At 41.1% G+C, this 23,999-nt stretch overlaps 2 protein-coding genes across 4 annotated transcripts; both read right to left on the bottom strand.

The window, feature by feature from the left end:
* Positions 1-991: 991 nt before the first annotated feature.
* On the bottom strand, positions 992-11,439 carry eif3c (eukaryotic translation initiation factor 3, subunit C). Of its 2 annotated transcripts, none has more exons than XM_078279056.1 (23): positions 11,304-11,439; positions 10,359-10,476; positions 10,202-10,267; positions 9,921-10,110; positions 9,705-9,830; positions 9,316-9,367; positions 8,785-8,900; positions 8,545-8,681; positions 8,059-8,212; positions 7,730-7,833; positions 6,524-6,665; positions 6,132-6,257; positions 5,724-5,817; positions 5,352-5,539; positions 4,829-5,053; positions 4,551-4,742; positions 3,886-4,057; positions 3,633-3,792; positions 3,354-3,419; positions 3,050-3,137; positions 2,736-2,901; positions 2,490-2,531; positions 992-1,426 (listed from the first exon to the last, which is right to left on the bottom strand). In XM_078279056.1, the coding sequence occupies exons 2-23, from the start codon at positions 10,454-10,456 to the stop codon at positions 1,344-1,346; spliced, it is 2,787 nt and encodes a 928-aa protein (XP_078135182.1). In that variant the 5' UTR covers positions 10,457-10,476; positions 11,304-11,439; the 3' UTR covers positions 992-1,343. The 2 variants fall into 2 exon arrangements, with proteins under 2 accessions (XP_078135182.1, XP_078135181.1); XM_078279055.1 differs by having other exon boundaries at positions 11,300-11,439.
* Positions 11,440-12,633: 1,194 nt separating this feature from the next.
* On the bottom strand, positions 12,634-21,673 carry LOC144536433 (uncharacterized). 2 transcript variants are annotated; one of them, XM_078279576.1, is made up of 9 exons: positions 21,537-21,673; positions 16,023-18,437; positions 15,763-15,808; positions 15,404-15,541; positions 14,835-14,906; positions 13,967-14,092; positions 13,471-13,542; positions 13,122-13,181; positions 12,634-13,028 (listed from the first exon to the last, which is right to left on the bottom strand). In XM_078279576.1, exons 2-8 carry the CDS (start codon positions 18,393-18,395, stop codon positions 13,141-13,143), a joined length of 2,868 nt encoding a protein of 955 aa, XP_078135702.1. In that variant the 5' UTR covers positions 18,396-18,437; positions 21,537-21,673; the 3' UTR covers positions 12,634-13,028; positions 13,122-13,140. The 2 variants fall into 2 exon arrangements, with proteins under 2 accessions (XP_078135702.1, XP_078135701.1); XM_078279575.1 differs by having other exon boundaries at positions 16,020-18,437; positions 21,537-21,672.
* Positions 21,674-23,999: the final 2,326 nt, after the last annotated feature.

The following is a 23,999-nucleotide window of genomic DNA, read 5'->3' on the forward strand; positions in this document are numbered from 1 at the left end:
AATTATCCATGTAATAAAAAACATGTCGGCAAACAACTAAAGCTGTTATTCACAGTGTTGAAGTAACAAATAATTAGGAACAAGAGAATATGACGGTGGAGGTAACTCAGTAACCGAGTCTGATATTTGCTTAGTCTTTGCCAGAGTCTTACTGACTGGCTGATCTGACCTAGGAATATCACTATCACAAATACATTACTAGTGAAGTAAAAGCCAGTTCAAACTAGAGAGAATAATCCAAAGCATTCTGGGTTCTGAGTATGATAAACATCCTGTAATATTACATGGCTCACACCAACACATTTTGGGTGAAAGCCTTCAACTGGGTGTTGGCAGCCTTGAGAGAATCAGTTATTACCGTGTGTAGTTTTATAATGTCTGGCCATGGAATATTCCTCATTTCCAACTTTTATAGTATATTTATTTTAAGCAATTGGATAGGTTTTCACATTTTGTTCATAAAGCAAAAGCGGTTTTTTTTTTCTCCTCTTGAATCGCCTAAAAATCTGTTCCTTTAAATCAGCTTCATTGTTTTGAGAAATATTATCCTGACATCAAGAATCAGGATGTGATTCCAGGGAGAAGCTCCTGAGTTTCTAACGCGTAGAACAATGGTTCCCAACCTGGGGTCCGAGGACCCCTCAGGGGGGAGGCAAAGATCACAGAGGGTGCGCAAGGAACAAGGAAAAAAGGTTGGGAACCACTGGTGTAGAAAACCAGACATATTAAGGTTATGGAAGACCCATATCAGGAGGATACCCTTCTGTTTTCTGCAACTTGATACTTTTAATTCATAGGTCAACTAACATACAAACTCTGCCCACCATTAACAGTAGTTAGGATCAAATGTTAATGCTTTTCACTGATATGGAGTTTAGAGTGGAGAGGCAGTGTTTACATTATCAGATTTTTTTTTTTTTTTTTCATGCTTTGATTTTGCCCGAATTGAATTTATATTAAAACAAATAAAACAAGAAGAGGACGTAAAACATGCAGTTTCATTGTTGTTTATTTGAGAAGTGGGTCAACAATACTTGACATGTCTGTCACCCGACTGTATTGCCACAAGCCAGCAACACTGCAATGCCTTTGTTGTACACATTTTCAATTAGCAATACTAACCTTCAAAACTCTCACGTTTATCCAAAGAAGTTGGCCGTACTGAAATACTACACTATGCAGTAGATTTGGGAAAGGCTTGTACTTCAATAACTTTCAGCTGTTTTTAGTCAAATGAAGGAGAACAGCATACAGCCAAATGTCAAGCACAGAAACTCAGGTTGTTATTGTTATGGAACGAAGACCAGTTCAGGTGGCTAGACTGAAAACCACATTCAACAAGCTCAGTAGTTGCTTTGGTGGTTTTGATTTCTGTAGCCACCTCGATTGTAGCCTCCCTTATTCTGCTGGTATCCACCTTTCTGATCTGTGAACATGCAAAGAGGAAAACATGATTATCTACAAGTATCCACATGGCAGGATTTAATCAAAAAGAAAGAAGAAAATAGTTCCAACGTCCCTGTCGCTGACCCTTCAAAGTGCAACCAATGAGATAACGGGACAACATCAAACTGATTCTTGACCAATCTAAAATATGATTGGAACCTCTCGTTGGGGCACCTTAGCTCTATAACCAAGTTATATTTTCCTTATTTATGGCGAGAAAACGTTTCATGCATCCAAACTATTTGTGCAGTTTTTTCGTCACCATTTGATTTCAATGGCAATTGCCATCTTTTGAATTAAACTCAAACGCATCGTACATTTTAACCATATGCTGTAAATAAAGTGAATAAAATATATATTTTTAAATGAATAATCATACGGTCTATGGGTTTATCTCACACAAAACGGCCTGACTGTAGCCGTCGCCCAGCAATGGAAAATAGCTTCCTTCGGACTCTTCGATGACGTATACTTGTGCTGGGTTTTGCCTCTTATCTTGTGTAGGCGGCTTAACGGGCATTCACACCAAAAAAAAGCAACCTGGCGATTTCCCACAGGGTGGTGTGGCGGGGGGGGGAGAGTGTCAATGTGACGTCCTGTGGTGTTCTTAAACCCCCGACAAAGCAAAAAGTAGATTTTATATTTCACAGTTACTGTTTTCCGTCAGATCGTTTATAGATTTTGACATTTCCGACTGCACGGCAGTTCAGTGCTCGTGTGTCATTTTTTTTACCGTTAGTGTTTTAAAACTTTCTTGCGGCAGCAATAAGGCAGTGATGGGAGCAGTCTGAACGCGGCCTAAGAACTAGTTCTGTTCGGACATAACCTGACCATTACCCTTAACCTAACATTTTAATGCATTACATGTTAGTTACTGATTAAATACAAACAAACTCAGTCACCAACATAGTTAAAAGCGGAAATGATAAAGCACACATCCTCTGAAAAAGATCAGAGGCCTATAGGCTTGGGAAGGTGTCATGTTGTCAGAAATGTTTGTTTTTTTTGTATCCAAAGTTCAACCTCAGTTTGGCTTAACATACCTCTGTTGTAAGATTTGTTCTGTTGGTAGCCACCTTTCTGATCTGTAATGCAAAAAAAAACAACCGGTTACTTCACCTATAATAATACCAAAGAGAGCATGCGAGATGTTCCAGGAATGTAACAAGCTATAGCACTGGAGAAGTACTTTAATGCGACTCATGTTCATTGACAAACAGTCCGTAAACAACATGCAGAAACGTATATGGTATATATTGCATCCAGTGAAGGGTGTTGTCCAAACGCACCTCTGTTGAAGTAGCCTCCATAGACACCTTGCTTGAGGTCGAAGACGCGCTCGTTATTCTCCACCAAGCTGCCAAGTTTCTCAGCCAGCTGCAGGGCCATGTTCTGCAGGGAGGTGGGCTCTGTGCGGTGCATTACCACCGTCTGTGTGGGCTGGTCCAGTGACGCCTGGTGGCAAGAGGACAGAAAACATTTAGAACACTTTAATTAAGAAAACTAAAAAATGTGCATGAAAAGATGCAACAGAAATTCAACAACATTCTGTTCCATCTACATGGATTAAAATTCACACCAACAGAGAAGCCATGAAACTTACCATCAGCTCCTCGTTGATGATCATCTTGCTGATGATGCTGTGAACTGTGGGTATCTCCAGCTCAAACATCTCAGATAGTGTCCCCATGCTGGAGGACAGATATATAAAAAAAGATTATTTTCCCCACTAAAGATTCTCGTATTGAGATAAAATTGAGCTTAGCTTAATCTTTTGTGGTCTGCATTGACACTCGTAGGCAGTGCCATTTCTGGTCTAAGTGGGTACAAACTGAGGCTTCACCTGAAAGCTCAAAACATACAAACCAGTGCATTAGTAGTGACTGGCGCTAGTATTTTGTGCTTACCTGATGGAGTCGTATACACTGCTGTATGTGAACAGATAAGTCCTCAGTGACTCCTCCTGGATCTTCCTGTACAAAGTAAACACAATCAGGAAATTCATAAAAATGAAATTACGTTACGCATATGAAGCAAACTAGGTTTAAATTCCCTTAAATCATTCAAACATAACTTTGAACACATCACTTGTCACACCATCTTAAATCACAAAAGCAACTTGACAAGATAAAATGATGAACATTTGAAAATAAATTAACTGATGAATGAGAATGGCGTATGCTAACCTGACAAGCATCTCGCGTACTCGCTGCGTCTCAGGAAACAGGTCCCAGACTTTACTGTTCATCTTCTCATTGATGATGAATGAGTGGCAGGTACGCCAGTCTCCCATCTTCATGGCCTTGCTGGCTGCCACCACGTGCTCCCTCATGCTCTCTGGGGGTCCTGGAGGACAAAGAGAGCTACAGTTATCCTCTCTGGTTTTTCTAGGGATTAAACATCCTGATGTAGAGCGTTGTTAGGGGACATCTCGCATACCCAGCAGTGGCTGTCTCTCTCCCACCCTGAGCTGGTGATGGAACTGCTTGCTGATCATCCTGCGGCGGGCGTCAAACTCATGGGCGGCCATGTAGGGAATTTCCAGCAGCATGGCTGACACCAGGTACACACACTCCAGCAGCTCCAGGTTGATGTGCATGTGGAATGGCACCTGTGAGGGAGGTCAAAGCATTGTTATGTAGTCAGGTTCTGTACAACCTCACATCAAGTCTGTTTTTTAAGTTTTTCCAATGTTTGGGAAACAATACTAGCTAATGTTAAACTCATGGTGGCACTAAACAAACAAACAAACAGTCATTAAGATTCATCATCTGGGGACAATGCATTTCTGTACAAAATGTAATGGAAATCCATCCAGTAGTTGTTGAGCTATGTCAGTCTGGACCAAGGTGGCAGACCCAATGACAGGCTGACATTGCCACCCTGGAGCCATGCCACTAAGATGGCTAAAATGCAGTGATTTCGCCCCAAATGGCTCCCATGCTCCTGTGTATAGTATGATCAAAGTCCGACCAAAATGGTTCTCAAAGAGGTCCTCTGTCACATCAAACTTAAGTTTCTCATTTGTTAAGCAAAGCTCGATTACACCCAGCAGGTTATCAACAAGAAAAACTTACATAATCTTGGTCATGTGTAGGACTTACCTGTCTTCTCTTTTCAATCTTCTCTTGCTCTGCGTTCCTCTCCTGCATGTTCCTCATGAGCAAACCCTGGCCCAGGAGCTCCTTGGCACGGCCAGAGGACTGAATGTCCAACAGGGCATTGTGGGCATCTTTGATCATGCCCTGCCTAAATGCGCAAATGCCAAGTTGGACCATGGTTCTGTTGTACAGGATCTAAACAAGAGAGAGAAAATAGGTACTTAAACACGAAGTTACACAAGAGAACAACTTTGAACCTTAAATGAATACCGTCTGCCTACCTGTACGGGCGGGTCAGCGTGCTGGATGTTGTCCTGCAGGTGGCTCATCAGCATCAGGTCGCGGGCCTGGTACCAGCGTGAATGCAGAGCGTGGTGGTAGATGTGGCAGAGGATAGCGCAGGTACGGATACGGTCGGTGCGATCCTTGGCGTAGATGAACTTGCAGAGACGGTCCATGATCACAGCGCTGTCCTCCCCCTCGCTCTCTTCCTGGTCCTGCTCGGACTAAACGACGGCAGACAATCACAATTTAGCACATCACACTCCTAAATAAATTCACAGAGGCCGCTGCTCAGCGCATGGCAAGACACTGTATCCATATTAACACACTCAAATCTATATTTGTACCCTAACCCCGATTGTTCTGTATTTAGATAGCTATAGTTCTTGTCATCTAAAAAAAAATCACTTGTTATATTGATAATTTGTTAATGTCCGTCAGAAAAATAAACTTGGTTCTCTTTCTTGCTAATACAGTGAGGTGTCTCTCACACAGGCTGTACCACTCCAGTGCTTTTCTCACCTTGGTCTCTCCCTGAAGGCCCAGGCTGCGCCGGTGAGCCTTATAGTCAAACTTGTAGTAGGTGTGCATGATTCTGCGTAGGTAGATGCGGCAAATCTCCTCTGTGCTGCCTTTGGTCTCCATGTAGTCGAGCAGCCGGTCAATGATGCCACAAACGTGTCCCTCATCTTTCAGATTGTCAACATATTCTGCAGAAGAGTGGAGAGCAATGAGTGACTAAGAAGAGCCGCTTGAAAGCCAAAAATGATGCAGAAACACACTTCAGGGATTCTTGCAATGTCATTTTCCAATACTATGATTTTAATTTCACATCCAAAAACTATAATACAATAAAAAAAAAAATTCTTGAGTCGGTTTTCTGGTATAGCTCACCTTGTGAGTGGGGATCAGTGTTCTGCATGATCTTGGTAAACTCTTCATCCATCCTCTCTACCAGCGTTAAGATGCACCCACGCACCCTGAATGGCTGACAAACACACATGCACACAACTAAGCAATACATATTTATTTTTGATGCAGTGTCCTCCTCTCTTATAAGACACAAGCAAAAAATTATGCAAAAGGACAAGTATTTCCATGTTAGCTAAAGACAAAAATGATGATGCTTCCATTAATTCCATATAAAATAATGCAGACAAACCCCATAATATACAACACAGATCATACATGTACAGACACAAAGACATGGTTGCTGGGACTCAGTTTTGGGATGGTCTGCACATCAGCCAGGACAAACTGCCATCCGAAAATACCAGAAATGTGAAGATGGAGATGGGATACCTGGTCTGAGATGGCCAGGCTCTCACTGTCCTCGGCGATGTTCTCCCCAATGAAGATGTTGTTGTGCTCAAAGAGGATGTCCAGCAGCTCATCTATACAGTCCAGGCACTTTTTCCACATATCGGGCTGAAGGGAAACCAAGTCAGAAAGATTAAAGTTAAACCTATTTGTCTACATTCATGTCTACATAATGTTTGTGCCGTTTCATTATCTGATCATTTATAACATCAAATAGTACAGGACATCATAATGGCTCTATTATATCAATATATAAACATGCATATTGGGGCTTTATTTTGTTTTGTTCAAATTCCTATTTCTAACTTTTCCAAGTACAAACTCTTGACTTTAACAGAAATGGTAACGGAACAAAGAAAAACCGTGGCTCCTACCTTCATGAAGGCTGCCAAGTTGGGGTTGTAGTCATACAGGGAGGCAATGATGTTGAACTTAATCTTGACCAGGATACCTTGGCCCAAGTTATTCTCACCAGCAATTGTTGCCAGAGAATGGAGCAGTTCAATCTGGGCAGCCCTGTCAAAGAGAGAAAACGGAGTGGGGATTAGATCAGAGTGTATTAGGGGTGGAACGGTACACAGAAGTCACGGTTTGGTTCATACCTCGGTTCAGTACAATGGAGGGAAAAGCAAAAGAAAAATGCAATTTTTTTTTTTTTATTTTTTTTTTTTTTTATTGTGCATGTCTCAGGCTGTCCACTGAGCTAGCTGTAACAGCTTGAAGTGTATAAAGTAAGATGCAAACAGTAAACAATAAGTAGGCTACCCTGCATCATCTCCAGACTCCATCTGTAACTTGTAAACAAAATAAGACAATCAGCTAGTAGTGTGATATGGGAGACAAGCGCTGCTCTCATATGTGAATGCACAGAGCAGGGATGTTAAAAGAGCAGCTTCGGTTACACAGAGCAGTTGACGAGTTTTGGCGTTAGCTTCACACGCTAACGGCGGAGCTAACAGCTAATACCGGAGCAAACAGCGAAGCAAATGGGCCTGGAGGCCATTTGTGGTCGAGGCGAGAAGGGATACAGCTACGTCCGCGTTTGGTTGTATATGGAAGGGACTAGTTTGCTTCGTGTGGACTCACTGGACCGACTGACTCGACATGTAGGCGGAGCTCGGGAGCCTTCAGAGCTAAGGGCAGGGCTACAGATTAGGTGTCCCTAAAGAACCGTGTGTCTAACAGTAGTTCCGCATTACATTAATTAATTTTATTAATTTTGTATTTATTTATTTTTATACCGTGTATTCTCCGTGTAAATTCATGTACCGAACCGAGACGCCTGTACCGTTTCGGTTCAATACGAATACATGTACTGTTCCACCCCTGGAGTGTATCTGCACTGAGAAACATTATACTTTAAGTGTGACAAGTAGGCTACAAAACATTTAATAATATTTACATGGAACAATAGAATTGTGAGGGTAAATAAGAGGTTCCATAAAATGTTTCTCTATGCAACTTATTTATTGGACATCATTTTACACACATGCACTTCTGATTTAAAGAACATTATTAGGAATAATATGTGCAGTCATATTTTCTATTAAGTGGAGCTTTAGTAAATGATGCAGTGTTACCTGTCCGTTCCCTTTTTGCCTCTTGCTTGCAGGATCTCATTCAGCTTCTTCACCACCACGGGTACGTTGATCTCTGTACCCTTGGCAAACATCTTGGGCTTTTCCTGACAGAATAAATACACCACATAACATAATTAATTACATTATTTGTTGATTGACTGAGACAATTTTTTTCTGGGCTTGCCGTAAAAGTGTGCTAAAACGTAATATGGCATTGTGGCAAAGACAAATATGGATGAGTGCACCATCTATTGTTCCATCTCGTTTCAGCAGCAGCAATCACGATAGCAGTACATCTAAAAAGAAGTGTATCATAATCTCGTCTTTACCTTGACCATAGGGGCGCCTCCCTTCACCTTCTCCCAGCCTCCCTCAACCTCCTCTCCTCCCTCCTCCTCAGCCTCCTCCTCTAGCCGCTCTTTCTTCTTGGGTTTCTTCTTCTTTCCGGCTTTCTTTTCGCCAGACTTCTCCCCCTCCTGGGTCCTGAGGACAGACAGTGTGTGGTGGTAAGAATACATAATGGGCTTTCTTTGACTTACATCTAGGGTTGCATCTTACTTATTTTCATTATGAGTTATATTTAAATGATTATTTCCATTAAATTCTTGGTGAAAAGCAAGGAAACTATATTGAGGGATTCCTTTTCTGTTGGAAAACAAATCAATACTCAGCACTACATAATTTACAAAAGGAGAAAGTATCCATGAAATGTTGCTTTGTGCTGCTGTATCACGGTTTTGATCACATTTTAAAAAAAAATTACAAATACCTTTAGTTGTAAACCTTAAACAAAAGATGCGGAGAGGGAAACTCACTTCTTGAGGAAGACCACAGCCAGGGAAGAGCTCTTCCCCTCCCCTTCATCTGAGCTCTCACTGCCACTGTCTACAGTGTCTGAGCCCCAGTCTTCATCTTCGTCATCATCATCACCACCACTCGAAGAGGACTCATCCTGTCAAGGGAGAAAAATTCCAGCAATTAGATTACATTTTGTTTCTTTGCAGCAGTTTTTAATTGTCTGTAGTACATTCTAATATGGTGTGCTGGCCTCTTACCCCGGCAGTCTTGAGGAACTTGCTGGCCTCTGGAGCAGCCTCAGGCTTTTTCTTTAAGAACGCCTTGGCTGACACTCCATCTTCACCTGCCTCTCCCTCGCTATCAGAAGATGAGCCTTGTAGAACAAAAATTAGGATGAATTTTAGAGATGATGATTGCATTCAATATGACATCTTAACATTCAGATGTTCACCCGTGATCTTGATACAAGCATACCTTTTTACGTTTGCAACAGCATTTAGCACAGAATGAAAAAGAGTTGTGCATGATGAGTATGTGGCAAATACTAGTAAAGTTTCTCTGGTAAATGAAGACTTTCTATCAGTGACTTTTGGAAGTAATAAAACTAAATGCTGTCAGATGTACGTGACATGTGCTACAGGACCCAGAGAAGCGTCAAACCTTTTCTATGTAAACATATTTCACCCAATTACTCTGATGTTGGGATGAACACAGCTGGTTAACTTTCTAGTACATTTTACAGAAATATTGTGATTTAACACAAAAACATGCATAAAGAGCAAGCTTACCAGAGCCCCCTGCCTCCTTCTCCTCCTCTTCATCGGCAGACTCCTGTGGGTTCTAACAGAGAGAGAGAGAAGACATTGAGATTTTATGTTTCTTTGCTTATCCAGGCTGCTACCAGATCCACTTTCAGTTACACACATTCACACACGGAAGCTGCCCAGTACAGCCAATCTGATCTAGGGGCCACTGAGCAGCTCGACTGGCACCTATGTGGTGTTAATGCAGAATAGGCAAGTGCACCTCTTTTACTATCTCACACACAGATTCATGTTACACATAACAGCTTTCCACCTCTGACTTTAATTTAGAAGTGTACTTAATATATCTTAACCAGCAAAGTTTCTGTATATTGTGAAGCACAGGACCACTGAGAGAAAGATTCCTAATTTACCTCCTTGTATGCAGCTACTTCGGTTTCGTAATCTCTGTTGTACTTGCGGATCTTCTGACGTAGTGTACTGAGGGCTTTTGCGTTGTTTTTGTTCATCTTCTTCTTGCCCTCTTTGTCCTCCCAAAGCTGGAAATAAAATAATGTTCATTATTTCTATTGCACTGGAAACGTGGGGACTGGGAAATGAGTCATGTCAGACTGCTCTGGGCTACTGACCTGGTTCAGGTAGTCCTCCAGGTCAGCCAGAAGACGGATATAGAAAGCGGGAACACCCTCTTTGTCCACTATAGTCTTGCTTTTGAGGAAGGCTCGACATAACTGCTCAAACTCCTCTAGACATTTGGCCATGTCACGAATCTTCATAGCATTTCGGATAGTCTTGATGAGGTTGGTCAACTCCTCAAACCTAAGATATAAGAATGAATGCATTGAAAACAATACTTAATAGGACAATGTACAGTTTTTAAAAGACATGCTGCTTAAAAATATACACCAACCTTTTGTCTTTGGCGCTGCGCACCACTCTCTTAGTGTCCTCCTCATCATCACTAATAAGCAACGACCTGTGAAAACAAAATGAATGTGTGTGAGATTACTACAAAAAGTGGAAAGCGAGTCCTGATGATAGGATTTATTGTAAGTTATACTACTGACTGCTTGAAATTTCCTCCGGGTGCTTTAGGGGTGAGCTCATCAGCAGATGAGGACTCCTCTGACTCGCTGTCAGACCCGGTGGCAAAGAAACGAGACATTGCTGAAGGAAGCGGGCAATCTGCAAAGACAAAATAACATTTGTGAGGAAGACATTACACAGCTGATTTGTTAACATCCCTGCTATGTTATAGAAAAACAGTGTAACTTAGCTTCCTATTATTAAATCAAATCTAAATGAAAACTCAATGTTCTAATAATTGATTTGTTGCACTCAGGAAGGCAGATAATGTGTCTCAGTTAAAAGGATCTTCCAGTTGAGCAGGTAAATATTTAGTTATTAAGTAAGTAGTTAAGTAACTGCTGGTGGGTAACGTCAATGCTGCCCTGCGACAGCATCACACAAGATCTCCCAATTGCTTAACGGGATTACGACTTTAAGTCAACTGACGTAAACATTGTTTAAAGGTTAATTTAGCTGACTTTGGTATGAGTTCGGTAACTAGCGTTAATGCAGTTTTTCGAACCAAAGTCGATGTGGCTGCGTGTAGACGCCGGTATAGTTAGCAATCTGCGTCTGTAACAGTTAACATTACGTGCTATGCAACGACAACCTTCGCTACGCTATCAACGTTAGCTTTGACGGATGGATTTCAAATTAGCCAATAAAACGGAACACCAAACTTTAGTTACAGCTACAAACAAGTCTCACACAATACATTTTTTCAAAACCCAGAAAACGTAAACACATGCCGTAGCCTGTTAATTAGCAAGCTAATACTGATGACAATACGAGAACACGGGTTGTTGCTAAACTAACGCTAGCTAAGCTAACGCTAGCAACAACCGAGAGAGCACGGGGCCTTCCCGCATGTGCACCCGGTAAACACACTAAAGCGAAGAATAATCACCCACAGTTTAATTAAATGTTGAAACACACTCACCTACGTCTTTGTGAAAGTTACCCTGTGGTGTGTCTGTCTCTTTTGAGTCGTTATAAAATCCAGTTTTGCTGTACAACGGCCACAAGTAAAGGTGTGCAACAGCCTTGCCGGGCACTTGCGTCAGAAAAGGAACAGGAAGTCGTCTGCTGATGCAATTAACTGCAGTACTGGAGGCTGCATTTTCAGCATAGACTCTAATACATTCATGGCTTTATGCGCTTTTGAGCACTCTCATTGGAATGTACGGGTGTCAGTACCCGATCCGTAACACTGTATCCAGTTCTCTTAATACATCCATGCATGTGTCTGTATAGAATTTTCAGGGCCGCATTTCTTATATACTGTCTATGGCATTTCCAGGACCCTAGTTTTTCACTACAGCGCCAAATATCGAATAGGATCAGTAGTATGTTCCTGCAGTACCGGAGACTTCATTCTGTCCAGGTAGCCTACTTAGAGTTTTAAAGGTTTATTCCACCCAAATATTACTTTTGTTCAAATTCTTTTAGTTTTAAAGGTTTAACAATAATTAATACTTGTTTACACTCTGTTGTTAGAACACACTTATGTCATCCTATACATGCACAAATTGAGAGATGTCAGTGTGGTTGGGTGGGGGTGCCTTGTCTTGCAATTCAACTTGGTTGCTAAGAGTTGCATGTTGGGCAATTTGTGTAACTAGCATAATTAGCTCATTAACAGGTAAAAGAAAGATACTTTTTATTTATTTGGAAACAATAAACAATTATAGCTGCTCTGCAGCGATGGTCGGGGCAGAGCATTGAGCAGGAAAAGAAAAAGGCGGTGGATGGAGAAAAATGGCAAAGCCCAAGCAACAGGCCTAATGTTTAAGTAAGGGTTGGTGGGTGGCACGTAGGGGATTTGAACTACGAACCTCTCACTCTGAAAAGCAGTATTAACCTTGTTGAGCTACTGCTCCTCTAATGTGTCTCCAATTCTCAAAGCATAATGCCAGAGTACACAGTGGCACGTTAAGCTAGGACACAAACCGATGAGCTGATCACTTCAGACACAGCTGTCTGTGTTGATGCAGACACTTCTAAACATGAAGGGTGTGCACAGTACAATGCCAGATTAGATAGGTGATGGTCACCTTGTTTGTGACATGGGCTTGAACTCAGAACTGTTAGATCTGTAGGGAAGCGTTGATCTCAGTATACACAATGACATATTAAGGTTATGGAAGAAGACCCATTTCAGGATACCCAGCTGTGTTTTTTGCAACTTGAGACTTGCCAAAATGTTATGCTTCGACTTTGTCTAAATTGAATTTATATTGAAATAAATACAATTGACAATAGGAACGCAAAACGTATGGTTTCATTGTTTATTGAAGTATATATCAATAATAAAAATAAAACAGTTACCTGACTGTACTGCCACAAGCTAGTCACACGGCAAAGCCTTTATTATACAAATTTTATATTGGCAATAATAACCATAAAAACATCTAAAGATGTTGGCCGTACTGAAAAAGCACACTATGCAATAGCTTTGGGAAGGGCTTGTACTGCAATAACTTTCAGCTGTTTTTAGTAAAATAAAGTAGAACAGCACACAGAAAGTGTCAGAAATGGAACGAAGACCAGTTCAGGTGGCTAGACTGAAAACCACATTCAACAAGCTCAGTAGTTGCTTTGGTGCTTTTGATTTCTGTAGCCACCTTGATTGTAGCCTCCCTTATTCTGCTGGTATCCACCTTTCTGATCTGTGAACATGCAAAGAGGAAAACACAATTATCTACGAGTATCCACCTGACAGGGTTTAATCAAACGACAAAAGCAAATGACTTTACCCTTACATTGTGTATTGGTTACACATTATGATCCTTCTTCCTCTGGTTTATTTTTCTTCAGCAACTCTGGAAAAAGGGAAAGTTGCAATAATTACACAATTGTAAAACATGGGAGAAAATAAGTTGAAACTGGGATCTAGACACAATTATAAGACCAAAGAAACACCAAGACGAGAAGCTGGGATTTTTGGAACACTAAAGCTTAAGGGATTGTAAAAAAAAAAAAAAAAAAGGATATTTCTTTGATTCCAGAACATTGCAGCATGTTGTTTTCTGAGTCATTTGCAATAAACTTTATTAAGAGAAAACCACAGGAACGAGTCATAAAACCCTAGTAACAAGTGACGAGTCATACCTTCTCTCAGGCTCCTTAGTTCTACCGATTGTATTTTGAGTTGCTGTTCAAGCAAAACGCAGTTGGCACAACCTGCAATACAATTTGAATATTACATTTACTGAGGACAAGGTCTGTCAAATAGTTCTTCATCCCCTTTTTATTTTCTGTATATTAGACTTGGATAAGTGAGGGTGACTCAGTAGACCCAGATAGTAAGAGCTTCACAAAAAATGTTTGATTAATTGCAATGTCATGACAACAAGATACAGTATATGTCTGATACAGGAAAAGAAATAAACAAGCTAAAGATGGACATAACTACAAATCTTAATATGCAGGTGGTCACCTGTACATGGTGCCTTACAAAAAAATAGTCCTATTAGATAATATACCAATTAGGTTATTGGACTTATCAAGTAGACACCTCACATCAGAGGTTGGATTAAATTAGTTTTATAAGACCTTCCGTGGCCTCAGCTTTCCATTTTACCATCTCAGCACCGCCCCAGCTTACCATGGCCTTTGGGTTTAGCTTGCAGAGCTCTATGGTTGGCCCCAGGCTGTTTCAGGGCTTTGGCTCTGCTAACACCATCGCAAGATGTTGAGATTTCAGCAGCAGTGATGGCTGGCACTGCAGCATCTAAAAGCATGTGATAAAGAATAGGTAAGTAACTCACAAAAAGGCCGAAAGTCCAGATTACTGAACTCACTAGACCATAAAACCCTCCAGCAACACAAATTACATCACTATCTGGTTTTACCACAATTTTCCAGCGGGCGCGTCTGCGCTGAGTTCCGGAGGCGCTGCGACGCCCGCGAGCAATACTTCCGGTTTAGCGCTCCGCTAACTTGAATGGGGATGAAATGTTTTAACCATGTATCTCTACTAGATTTCCCAAATGTTATAGGACCGAATAGATTACATTCCGATATTGAAATTAGTAATTTTGCGGGGGTTGCGACGCTCTATAAAATGTATCCACTGATTTACAAACTTCTCTTTCACCTTAGTCTCTAGGGGATACATGTTTTTGGCCCCCATGGCATCACGTGGTGGACACAGAAGTGGTTATTCCACTGTTTGGCCGCCATGTCAAATTGGCTTCAAAGCCCCGCACACTTCCTGGGAGCCTGATATGAAAGGGTTCATTCTAATCTAATAAAAAAACAACAACAATTCTTAGTTTCAGAGAACATAATTATGATTATTATAGTCATTTCTGCCAATAGATCCACCCTTATTCCGACACACTGCCCCTTTATTTTTGAACGCCATATGTCTTGTCAGTTAGCTTTTGCGCAAATACTAAGTATGGAAAGTCTTTAAAATGCTAAAAAGAAAAAAGCTCAAAGATTGCAGCGTTCCTCTGCAGAGTTTTTACCCATTTTCTTTCTCTTTGCGTTTGGCAAAGCTTCACCTCCGTTTAAGGGTTGCTTCGTCACAGAGTTAGTTGCTGTTTGGGAGTAAATAGGGAGAAAGAAAAATATTTGTAAGTATTTGGCCTGTTGAATTTGAGGAATGTGAAAATATATTAGTTGAACATTGTATTTTGCATCTGATTTTGGCATATTGACATTTTTTTATGTTGAATTTTGGATAGTGAATTTATGAACTTAGAAAAATAAAAAAAGGGTGAGAATTAGTTGTTGAAAATTTAGAAGCAAAAAAATTCAGATACATAATCTCAATGCATAAATATTCAGTGCTAGAAATTCAATGGCTTTTTGATTCCAAAATCCAATGAAAAAGATGTACTTCCATAGTCCTGCCAGCTGTTCCTTTAGTTTGTTTATCATCGGGACTCCGAAATACAACTTAATAGGAATTCCATACTTATGTAGGGCAAGACACAATTTAAATTATGTACTATCAAATGTATGTACATTGATATTTTCATATTTGTAACTAAATATCAGAATAAAGCATACAGTCTGAATGATGTATGAGTACCTGTAGGCCCACAGAGTTTGTTTGTGCTTGAAGAGGCTGGTGCGTTGCTTCTTGCGGATGGCAGCCTGAGACCCGTTGCAGCTCTGCAGCCTGTCGGTACGCCGCTCACCTGCAGGCCCGAAGTGGGTTGCTTGGCGCCTAACGTCAGCACAGAAGGGAGACAATGTGGATAGTGACTACTATCAAACACATCATCTAATTTTCAGAGGGCACTAAACTGTATGCAGATAAAAGTAAGACTGAAGAAAGAAAAAAGAAAATTGCTTTTGTCTGATAAATGCATGAAAAATGTTATAATTTACCCTCAACATTTATGAAGAATAAAATTCAATCTAAAAAACAGAATATACACTGCCTACCTGTTGTTGAAGCACGTAACTTGTAGAAGCTGGATCTTCCTGTCGTCTTAAATACACAAGAACCGATGAGATCAACAGATCATCAATACACGCAGTCAATGTTTGTGTTGAGTTGTCAGGTCTCAGTCATGAAAACAAAATGGATTTAACAGATGAAACTGACAAGCTCAACTGACTTCATTAAATCCATTTCATTAAGCAGAATGTGCTGCCAACATTTTGTACACTTGGATTACAAAAGGACATTCACATCTTACCACTTGGGGTGTATCAGAAGCAGCAGTATTTCTCAAAGCTTCGGCTTGTGTTCGTCGTCTCGTCATGGGCAGGCTGGATGTCGCTGCCTTAAACCTGCCAGGAAGTGCCGAGGGTAACTTCTGTCTCAACAACTGGGATGCAGCTTTCGGGGGAGGCAAAAGAGATTTAGAAGCTGGTTGCCTCAGGAATGTTTTTCGGTCACAGATGATGTTTGACGGAATTTCTGATGGCATCTGACCATCTGGCTTACTGGGACCATCCCCATACAGCTTTTTCTGTGCCCCTATGGTTTTGCCCTCCTCTCCTCTGTTTGTGTTTGAAATTTTACAGTTGGTCATTGGTGTTGAAGTGACCAGAGAGTCTGCCCTCAAATCTAGGGTATCATCCCAACTGAACGACTTTGCTTTGATGTTCTCCGTATCCATGCTTTCATGGCCCAAAGTGTGGGAAAGACCATCTGTCAAAGACGGAGCTGATTGGGAATGATCCTTAGTCTGACGTTGGCCGACTCTAGAAGCCACTTCTACAGCTGGATTAGCTTCAAATGTGCTCTCAGGGGTGTCAACTATGTTGGCAATAGGGCCTGTGCTATCCGATGTCCCATTATGTGTCGATAGTTCAGGAGGCTGGACTTCAGAATGGTTTTCTTTAGGGCTACTTGTTGCATTACAGATGTTAAGAGGAGAGGGCTTGTCGAAAGTAATCTGGTGACTGTCCTTTTCTGACAAAGTTATTGTGCCGTTCTGCTTCGGAGATTTTGTATCGCAAGTGTTGTTTTGGAGGACGCTCTTTTCTGACAAAGTTATTGTGCCGTTCTGCTTAGTAGATTCAGTATTCAAAGTGTTGTTTTGGAGGACGCTCTTTTCTGACAAAGTTATTGTGCCGTTCTGCTTAGTAGATTCAGTATTCAAAGTGTTGTTTTGGAGGCAAAAGGTTACAGCACCAGCGTCCCCTAAAACAGTATTGCCACTGGATTTTTGAAGGGAACGTCTATCTAAAGTGGCATTCTGCATATCACATGAACCACTTGCTCTTTCAGCTGAGCAATTTTGATTCATAATGAGGGAAGCTTCTGTGGTATTCTTAGAGACCGAAGTATCCTGATCTGTAGCCTCACTCCTCGCTTCGGGACTGTTTACATTAGATGAGGGAAGATCCAGTGTGTTATTTTGAGGCCTGGGTATTTGAGTAGTTGTGTTTAAATTGGTTGGGGAACTCAACTGGGACAGCTGGAGAGAGGTAAAAGTGCTGTTCACAGACCCAGCTGTTTTTGGGCTTGGTTGTGGCACCTTGCTGGTCAACTCAGCGTCACGGCTGGTAAATAGCTCTTCACTATTAGCTTCCACAGTATTAGAAGTCACCACAGGTTCAACATGAAGCTCAGAGGGGACATAATTCAAACTAGTGTTACACTGCATATCAGATGTAGAGAACTGTGATGGAGCACAATGAACAGACATGTCACTCGAGGAGGTTATGTCGTGAGTAATATTAGCAGGATGGGCACCAAGTACTTCCTCAGCGGATGTTTGAATCTTCACCATGTTTGGTTCACTGGGCTCCAATGAAGGCTGACTGTTTTCCAAAACACTGTCTTGAGAAACATCCCAAGTTGCTTCCAAGGAAGTTTTCTTTATGTTTTCCACCATACTCTCATCAGATTGTCCACTAAAGGAGCTTGTATTGTGGATGACATTGCCAGTAAGAGTACTTGACAGTTCTTCACTTTGATTTGTGTTCGCTCTGCCAGGCTCTGCCACAATTTGTCCACTCAACTCTGAGGGTGGCATGTTGTTTTTCAAACTATCCACTGGTTTAATATCCGGTGTAACCGCCATGAAGGATAAATCCCTGTTTTGCGTTAGCTCTGAATCACATGTAACATCAAGCAGAGTAATATCCGGGAAGTATCGGACATCAAGCCATTGCTCAGGAGCATCAATGTCAATAATCTCTGTTGTCCCATTATGTCTGGACAGTTCAGGAGAGTGGACTTCAGAATTGTTTTCTTCAGCGCTGGCACGGTTACTTGAGCTTGTTTCTGACACATCTTTTGTGCCATTGTGTTTAGAAGGTTCAGTATCAAAACTGTCCGCTTTGGGACTGCTCACATTAGATTGTAGAACATCCAGAGTCTTATTCTGAGGGCAGGGTATTTGAGCAGTGGTGTTTAAATTGGTGGAGGAACTCAAGTGGGAGGGCTGGCGAGAGGTAAACCTGCTTTTCACAGACCCAGCTGTTACAGGTGTAGCCGACACGCTGTCAGGAAGAGTTGAATTACATGTATCATCAAGGAGGGTAATTTCTGGCAAGCACTCTTCACCGACCCAGTCCACAGAAGCATTCAGGCCCCCTAATGATTGCCAACAACTCATTTTTCTACTCAGGTGTCCTCTCAGACTCTCTGTGTCCGCAGCCTGTGGATTAAAGGATTTAATTAACACAAAAACATTTGGACTTTTACATTATGTAAACTTACATTGGGCCAATATCACAATTATTGCCAGCTCTGAGATCGAAATGGCTTCACTAGTGGATTATGTTAGGCAACATAATTTAACGGTTTTTTTATGTACAGATTAGTCAGTAAAAATAGCATAGTTGGTACAAAAATACAAATCAAAAATGTAGTGTTTAATTATAAAATAAAGCCAACTGATGATCACAGACCAGTTATTTAACTGACCACACATTATGATCACGTCAAACAGTGCACTTTATCAAGAAACTTTCAGTTTAGTTGGCAGAAAACATATGTTAGCTAGGCTAGATACAATAACATTGCAACTTCAGCCAGAAGAGAAGGGTCACGGACGTCGCAGGTAACATACGCAACATGGCAGTTAAAATCTGCCGGAAATGACATCACATGACAGGAAGAAAAAATGGACCGAATCTGTTGCAAGGGGGTAAGCGAGCGTCCACAAAGCATAGCTCCTATGGAGCCATTTTGTTGCTAACAAGCCATCACCTGCCGTTAGCATTCCATTGACTGCCATTCATTTTGGCGCCACTTTGACAGCGAATAACTTTACGTCTGAAGCGGTCCTGGACTCTATTTGTCCATTGTTTATTTCTAAAGAAACACAACAATGTATAAAAGGCTCCATTACCTTGTAGCTCACGTTATGGCTCCGTAGCAGACGTTTTTATAAAAATAGGCTAACGATTGTGTCATAACAACGCGACTTTCTGTCGCATAGTAGAGGAATTACCGTACAGTACAGGAGAAGCTCGCAGGCAGTTTCGACTTACATTAGCTGTTTAAGTTTAATTACTAATGTTAACTAGCATTTTAGTTAGCCTGTGTCAATTTTATTTTATTTTTTTCCTGTCGGAACAAAAAAAGTATTCTAGGAACGTTTAGTTCTACAAACTGCAAAAATCCCTCCGGTCGGAAAGCCCCTTGTGTTATCTCCTTACATATACCTACGCTCTCCGTCTCTGCAAGATTCGGAATGATTGAGATTTCTCTTGGCACAGCTACCAGAAGACTTCCAACTTTCAGACAGGTTGCTCAAGGCACATTTAAGACGACAAGCTCAGTTGGAGGCTGCGCAGTAACGCTCAGCCATCACCGGTGTCGTGCCAAGGTACTTATCCCTGTCAGGATTTGTATCCCCTGGTCGCGGGAGCTCGTGAACACTCAGAGAAGCGGAGTTTAACTGCTGCACTTCAAATTCACCTCTTAAATGGAACAAATAGCGACGTGGGAGACTCAACAGGGGTTTCCATAATAACAAGGGTCTCATTTATCTACATAAATACGTTTATTTGTCTGTTACATTAAGTCGACGTGTGAATTGTTTAATGCGTCGTTTAGTATTCTGGATTAATCGACAGTGTTTTCCAAAGTTCCTTATTGACATGCACCATAGCTACATATAGGCCGACTGATCTATGTGACTCGACATCACATGCAGGTTTATGAACAATATTTTTTCCTTCAATCTAGGCTACCTCCATCTGTCCATTCTCTGCGGGTGTGGTCTGACAAGGATGTCTCGTCCCGTCCCTCCCTGCCCTCTAACGTGATTTCTGTTTTAATTTATTTTAGTTTAATATGGCTTTTCAATTAACCACTCTGTTCAGCTGTCTACCATATAAGTTACAGAGGGGATACACAAAATATCAGGCTGTTTGTCACCTGATACAATGTGTATCCCCTCCCCTAACATGCAATGGGTCTGTCCTGTCATGTGTGTTATTTTCAGTGTCTACCAGGTCACAGTGAACAACCTGAGATAATATGGAGATGTCTGCTGTTTTCTAGCAAAAGTTACAGAGGGGATACACATTATATCAGGCTGTTTTTCACCTGATATAATGTGTATCCCCTCCCCTAACATGCAAAGGGTCTGTCCTGTCCTCATGTGTGTTATTGTCTGTCTTTACCAGGTCACAATAAACAACATGAGATAATATGGAGACGTCTTTTTTTTTAGCAAAAGTTACAGAGGGAATACACATTATATCAGGTGAAAAACGGCCTGATATAATGTGTATCCCCTCTGTAACTTTTGCTAGAAAACAGCAGACATCTCCATATTATCTCATGTTGTTCACTGTGACCTGGTAAACACTGAAAATAAAACACATGAGGACAGGGTCTCAGTGGAAGTCCACGGCGTAGCTTTGTCCATTTCTTTAACGGTCTATGATTTGTTGCCCAGCCATGCCAGTGACACATGTTGCTCAAGTTTCAGTTGTGATGAAATAAACGATTCAAATTAGGCTGTCTCTGACTAATGGCATGAACTATTCAAAAAGTCTGCAACGTTACGCTATACTGTTAACATTACTCCAGTGTCTCTGTCCGGCCTTATTTCAGCTAAAAAGCGGCGTTAATATCTGTTTAATCGTCTCTGGCAGATTTCTGTCGGTGACGGACAGACGCACTTTTACAGGTTAATTCAAAAACAAACGTCACTGACAAATATAACGTTAAAACCTTCCGTCAGTTTTCTCTCCGTTTTGTTATGGATCAAAGTAGCCGGTCGGGAGTTAACTTTATAAGGGTTAGCTTTAAAATAGCTGTAACGTTACCAGGAGCCAGGCAACAGTGATCTATGACAAAACGTAGAGAAAACAGATATTTGTTTTTAAATTAACCTAACGTTAACTTAATCGTGCGTCTGTCGGTCAAAACGGACACCACATTCTGCTGGAGACGACATATTTGCTAAACGCTAAATTATCTGAAATCAGGTCGAAGTTTTAACGTGTATGATGGCGTGCATCATAAAAATAATCAAACTAATCGATGACGAAATTCGTTGGAAACTATTTCTATATCGTATCGTTAACGTAAGTTGTTGCAGCCCTACCTAGCTAATTCTTGAGAGGGTAACGTTAACCGCTAACGTTACGGTAACATCATCGTTAGTGACGTTATGCTCGAGGCATAACGCATATTGCGTTACGAGGGGTGAGGTAACATTAGTCCTGAACGAGACTAAGCTAATATTAGCTTGGTAATATTTGTCGGTAGAACAGAAACAACTTTTTTGACTTACCTAATTGTTCTCTTCTTGACCATAACCTGTAGTTTAGAGAATTATTAGACCACTGGAGCCCAGCCCAGCGCCGTTCTGGTTCAAACATCAGCCTTCCTCAAAACTGGATAATTCCAACCAATCACAGTTGAAGACTTCTTCTTCATGAGTTTAAGAGCGAGTGATGTCCATGCGATGAGGCAATAGAGCTCAACAGTCCCGCCCACAGCGGGTTCCGGAAGTAAAAATACAATGCAATGTCTCCATTGACAAATTGGAGTATAAGCCATAAAATCTTAACCGTCGATGGTAGACTTAAAACCAGCATGCCGACATGACTCAGCGATTGTATATACTACACCACAAATCATGGGACATGATACCCTTGTGTTTTGAGATAAATGTCTTTTATTCGCGATGTCTTGGATAAGTACTTCATTACCCACAATCCTGAACAATCCCACAGTGATGCCTCTGATTGGTGGACCTCATGCTGGTGAGGAGGGGGGGTGTCAGTACCCGATCTGTGCTGCCTGCACGATCTGTCACGAGGATTTACTACTAGGGGTGGGCGATACTGGGAATTTTGGTATCGATCAGATACCAAGTAAATACAGGGCTAGTATCACAGATACCGATACTTTTTACTTGTAACATCACGATCATTGAATAATTGTGATTTTGCCTTTAGATAGTTGATTATGATTATGATAAAACACAGGACAAAGATTTTAGGCAAATCTAAATGTTTTATTTACTAACTAGAACAATATAAAACAATGTAACAATGTATAAATAATAAAATAATATAACAAAATATAAATATAACAAAGTCAACAACACAACCAAAAATACCTTCCATTACACACAGATATCTGTGAAAAATAAAGTCAGTTGTGCAAAATAAGTAAACAAAAGCCACAATGTATAAATGAATATAACTGTTCTGACTCTCCACTCTCCGCCTCCGGCAGAGCAGGGAGGGGGAGGGGGGGGGGAGAGAGAGAGAGAGAGAGAGAGAGAGAGAGAGAGAGAGAGAGAGAGAGAGAGAGAGAGAGAGGTGCGCTGTTTGCACACTGCGCACAGACTTGGAGAGACGCTGTGCTCGCATGAACTCGGGAGAGAAACTGCAACAAAAGTATCAATCTCATCACGACAGTAGGCTATCGATCCGATACCAATACTCATCTTGGTATCGATACTATCGATATTTAGATTGATACGCCCAGCCCTATTTAGGACACTGCACGAATCACGATCTGTTCCACGCTTCTGACGTTAGCCTCTGCCGGGAAGCTAACGTTAGTTTAGCTAACAGCTAATTCGGCTAACCGCTAACTGACAGCTAGATTCAGTCTAAAATAATGTTAACTAAAACTAAACACTGGGTAAAGCAGGCTACAGCTGACGTAACAGCCGTTATATATGTTAACGGTTATTTTCAGGTTTTATTTTGAGGGTCTTTTAAAGTTGTTACATGCTGTCTCAGCTAGCGGTTAGCTAAATTAGCTGTTAGCTAAACTAACGTTAGCTTCCTTTGTTCAGTGGTGCGCGGTGGTTTATGGCATGAGTAGTTCCTTCGCTCTGAGATGACGATATGTACACAGTCTTGTACCTTTGACTTTTTTGGGATTTTCTGTTTTTCTGTTATCGTTTTTTTACTCGAAATGATACGTTGTATGCTTATGAGTCACGTACCACCTGGTTAGCCTAAGGCATGGTCTAAAACTCTTTATATACAGATCTTTCCAGACGTCAATGGGAGAAATTAATGGGAATTTACTTCCGGAACCCAAGGTCTCTCAGAGGAGGGGCGGGACTGTTGAGCTCTATATTGCCATCTACTGTCTCGATAAAACGCATTTCTCTGCAAGGTTTAAAATATTCCCAAATTAATTTTAAATGTCAGAATCCCTTTTAGTTAAGTGTAATTATCCCTAATTCTAAACTGGTGCACATAAATCGCTTTGATAGAAACGTGCAGGCAGTGGTGGAATGTAACTAAGTACATTTACTCAAGTAATGTAACTAAGAACAAATTTGAGGTAGCCTACTTGTACTACAGCTGAAATGATTAGCCTGTTTCGTTTCCAGTTTCTATAATGTGGGGATTTTTCTGCATTGAGTACTTTTACTTTGAATAAGTAAGTTTTCCTGATGATACTTACATACTTTTACTTAAGTAAACATTTTTTATGCAGGACTTGTACTTGTACCAGAGTATTTTTTACAGTATGGTTATATACTTTTACTTAAGTAAAAGATCTGAATACTTCTTCCACCAGGTGGCTGAGCACATCCAAACTGTGTGTGGTTTCAGGTCTTCCACCAACACTCCCATCACAGCAGTGTTTCAACTGTGGACTTCAATAGTTTCTTATGTCCCTTTGTCCCCTGAAGAGATTTGAAGCTATGATGATTGTGCATGCTAAAACTCAGCAAAGCCACCACTTCTTGCACTTTGTCTAAAAAAGTACCATTCCG

This window comes from Sander vitreus, chromosome 21, assembly GCF_031162955.1.
Source record: "Sander vitreus isolate 19-12246 chromosome 21, sanVit1, whole genome shotgun sequence".
NCBI classification, from domain to species: Eukaryota; Metazoa; Chordata; class Actinopteri; order Perciformes; family Percidae; genus Sander; species Sander vitreus.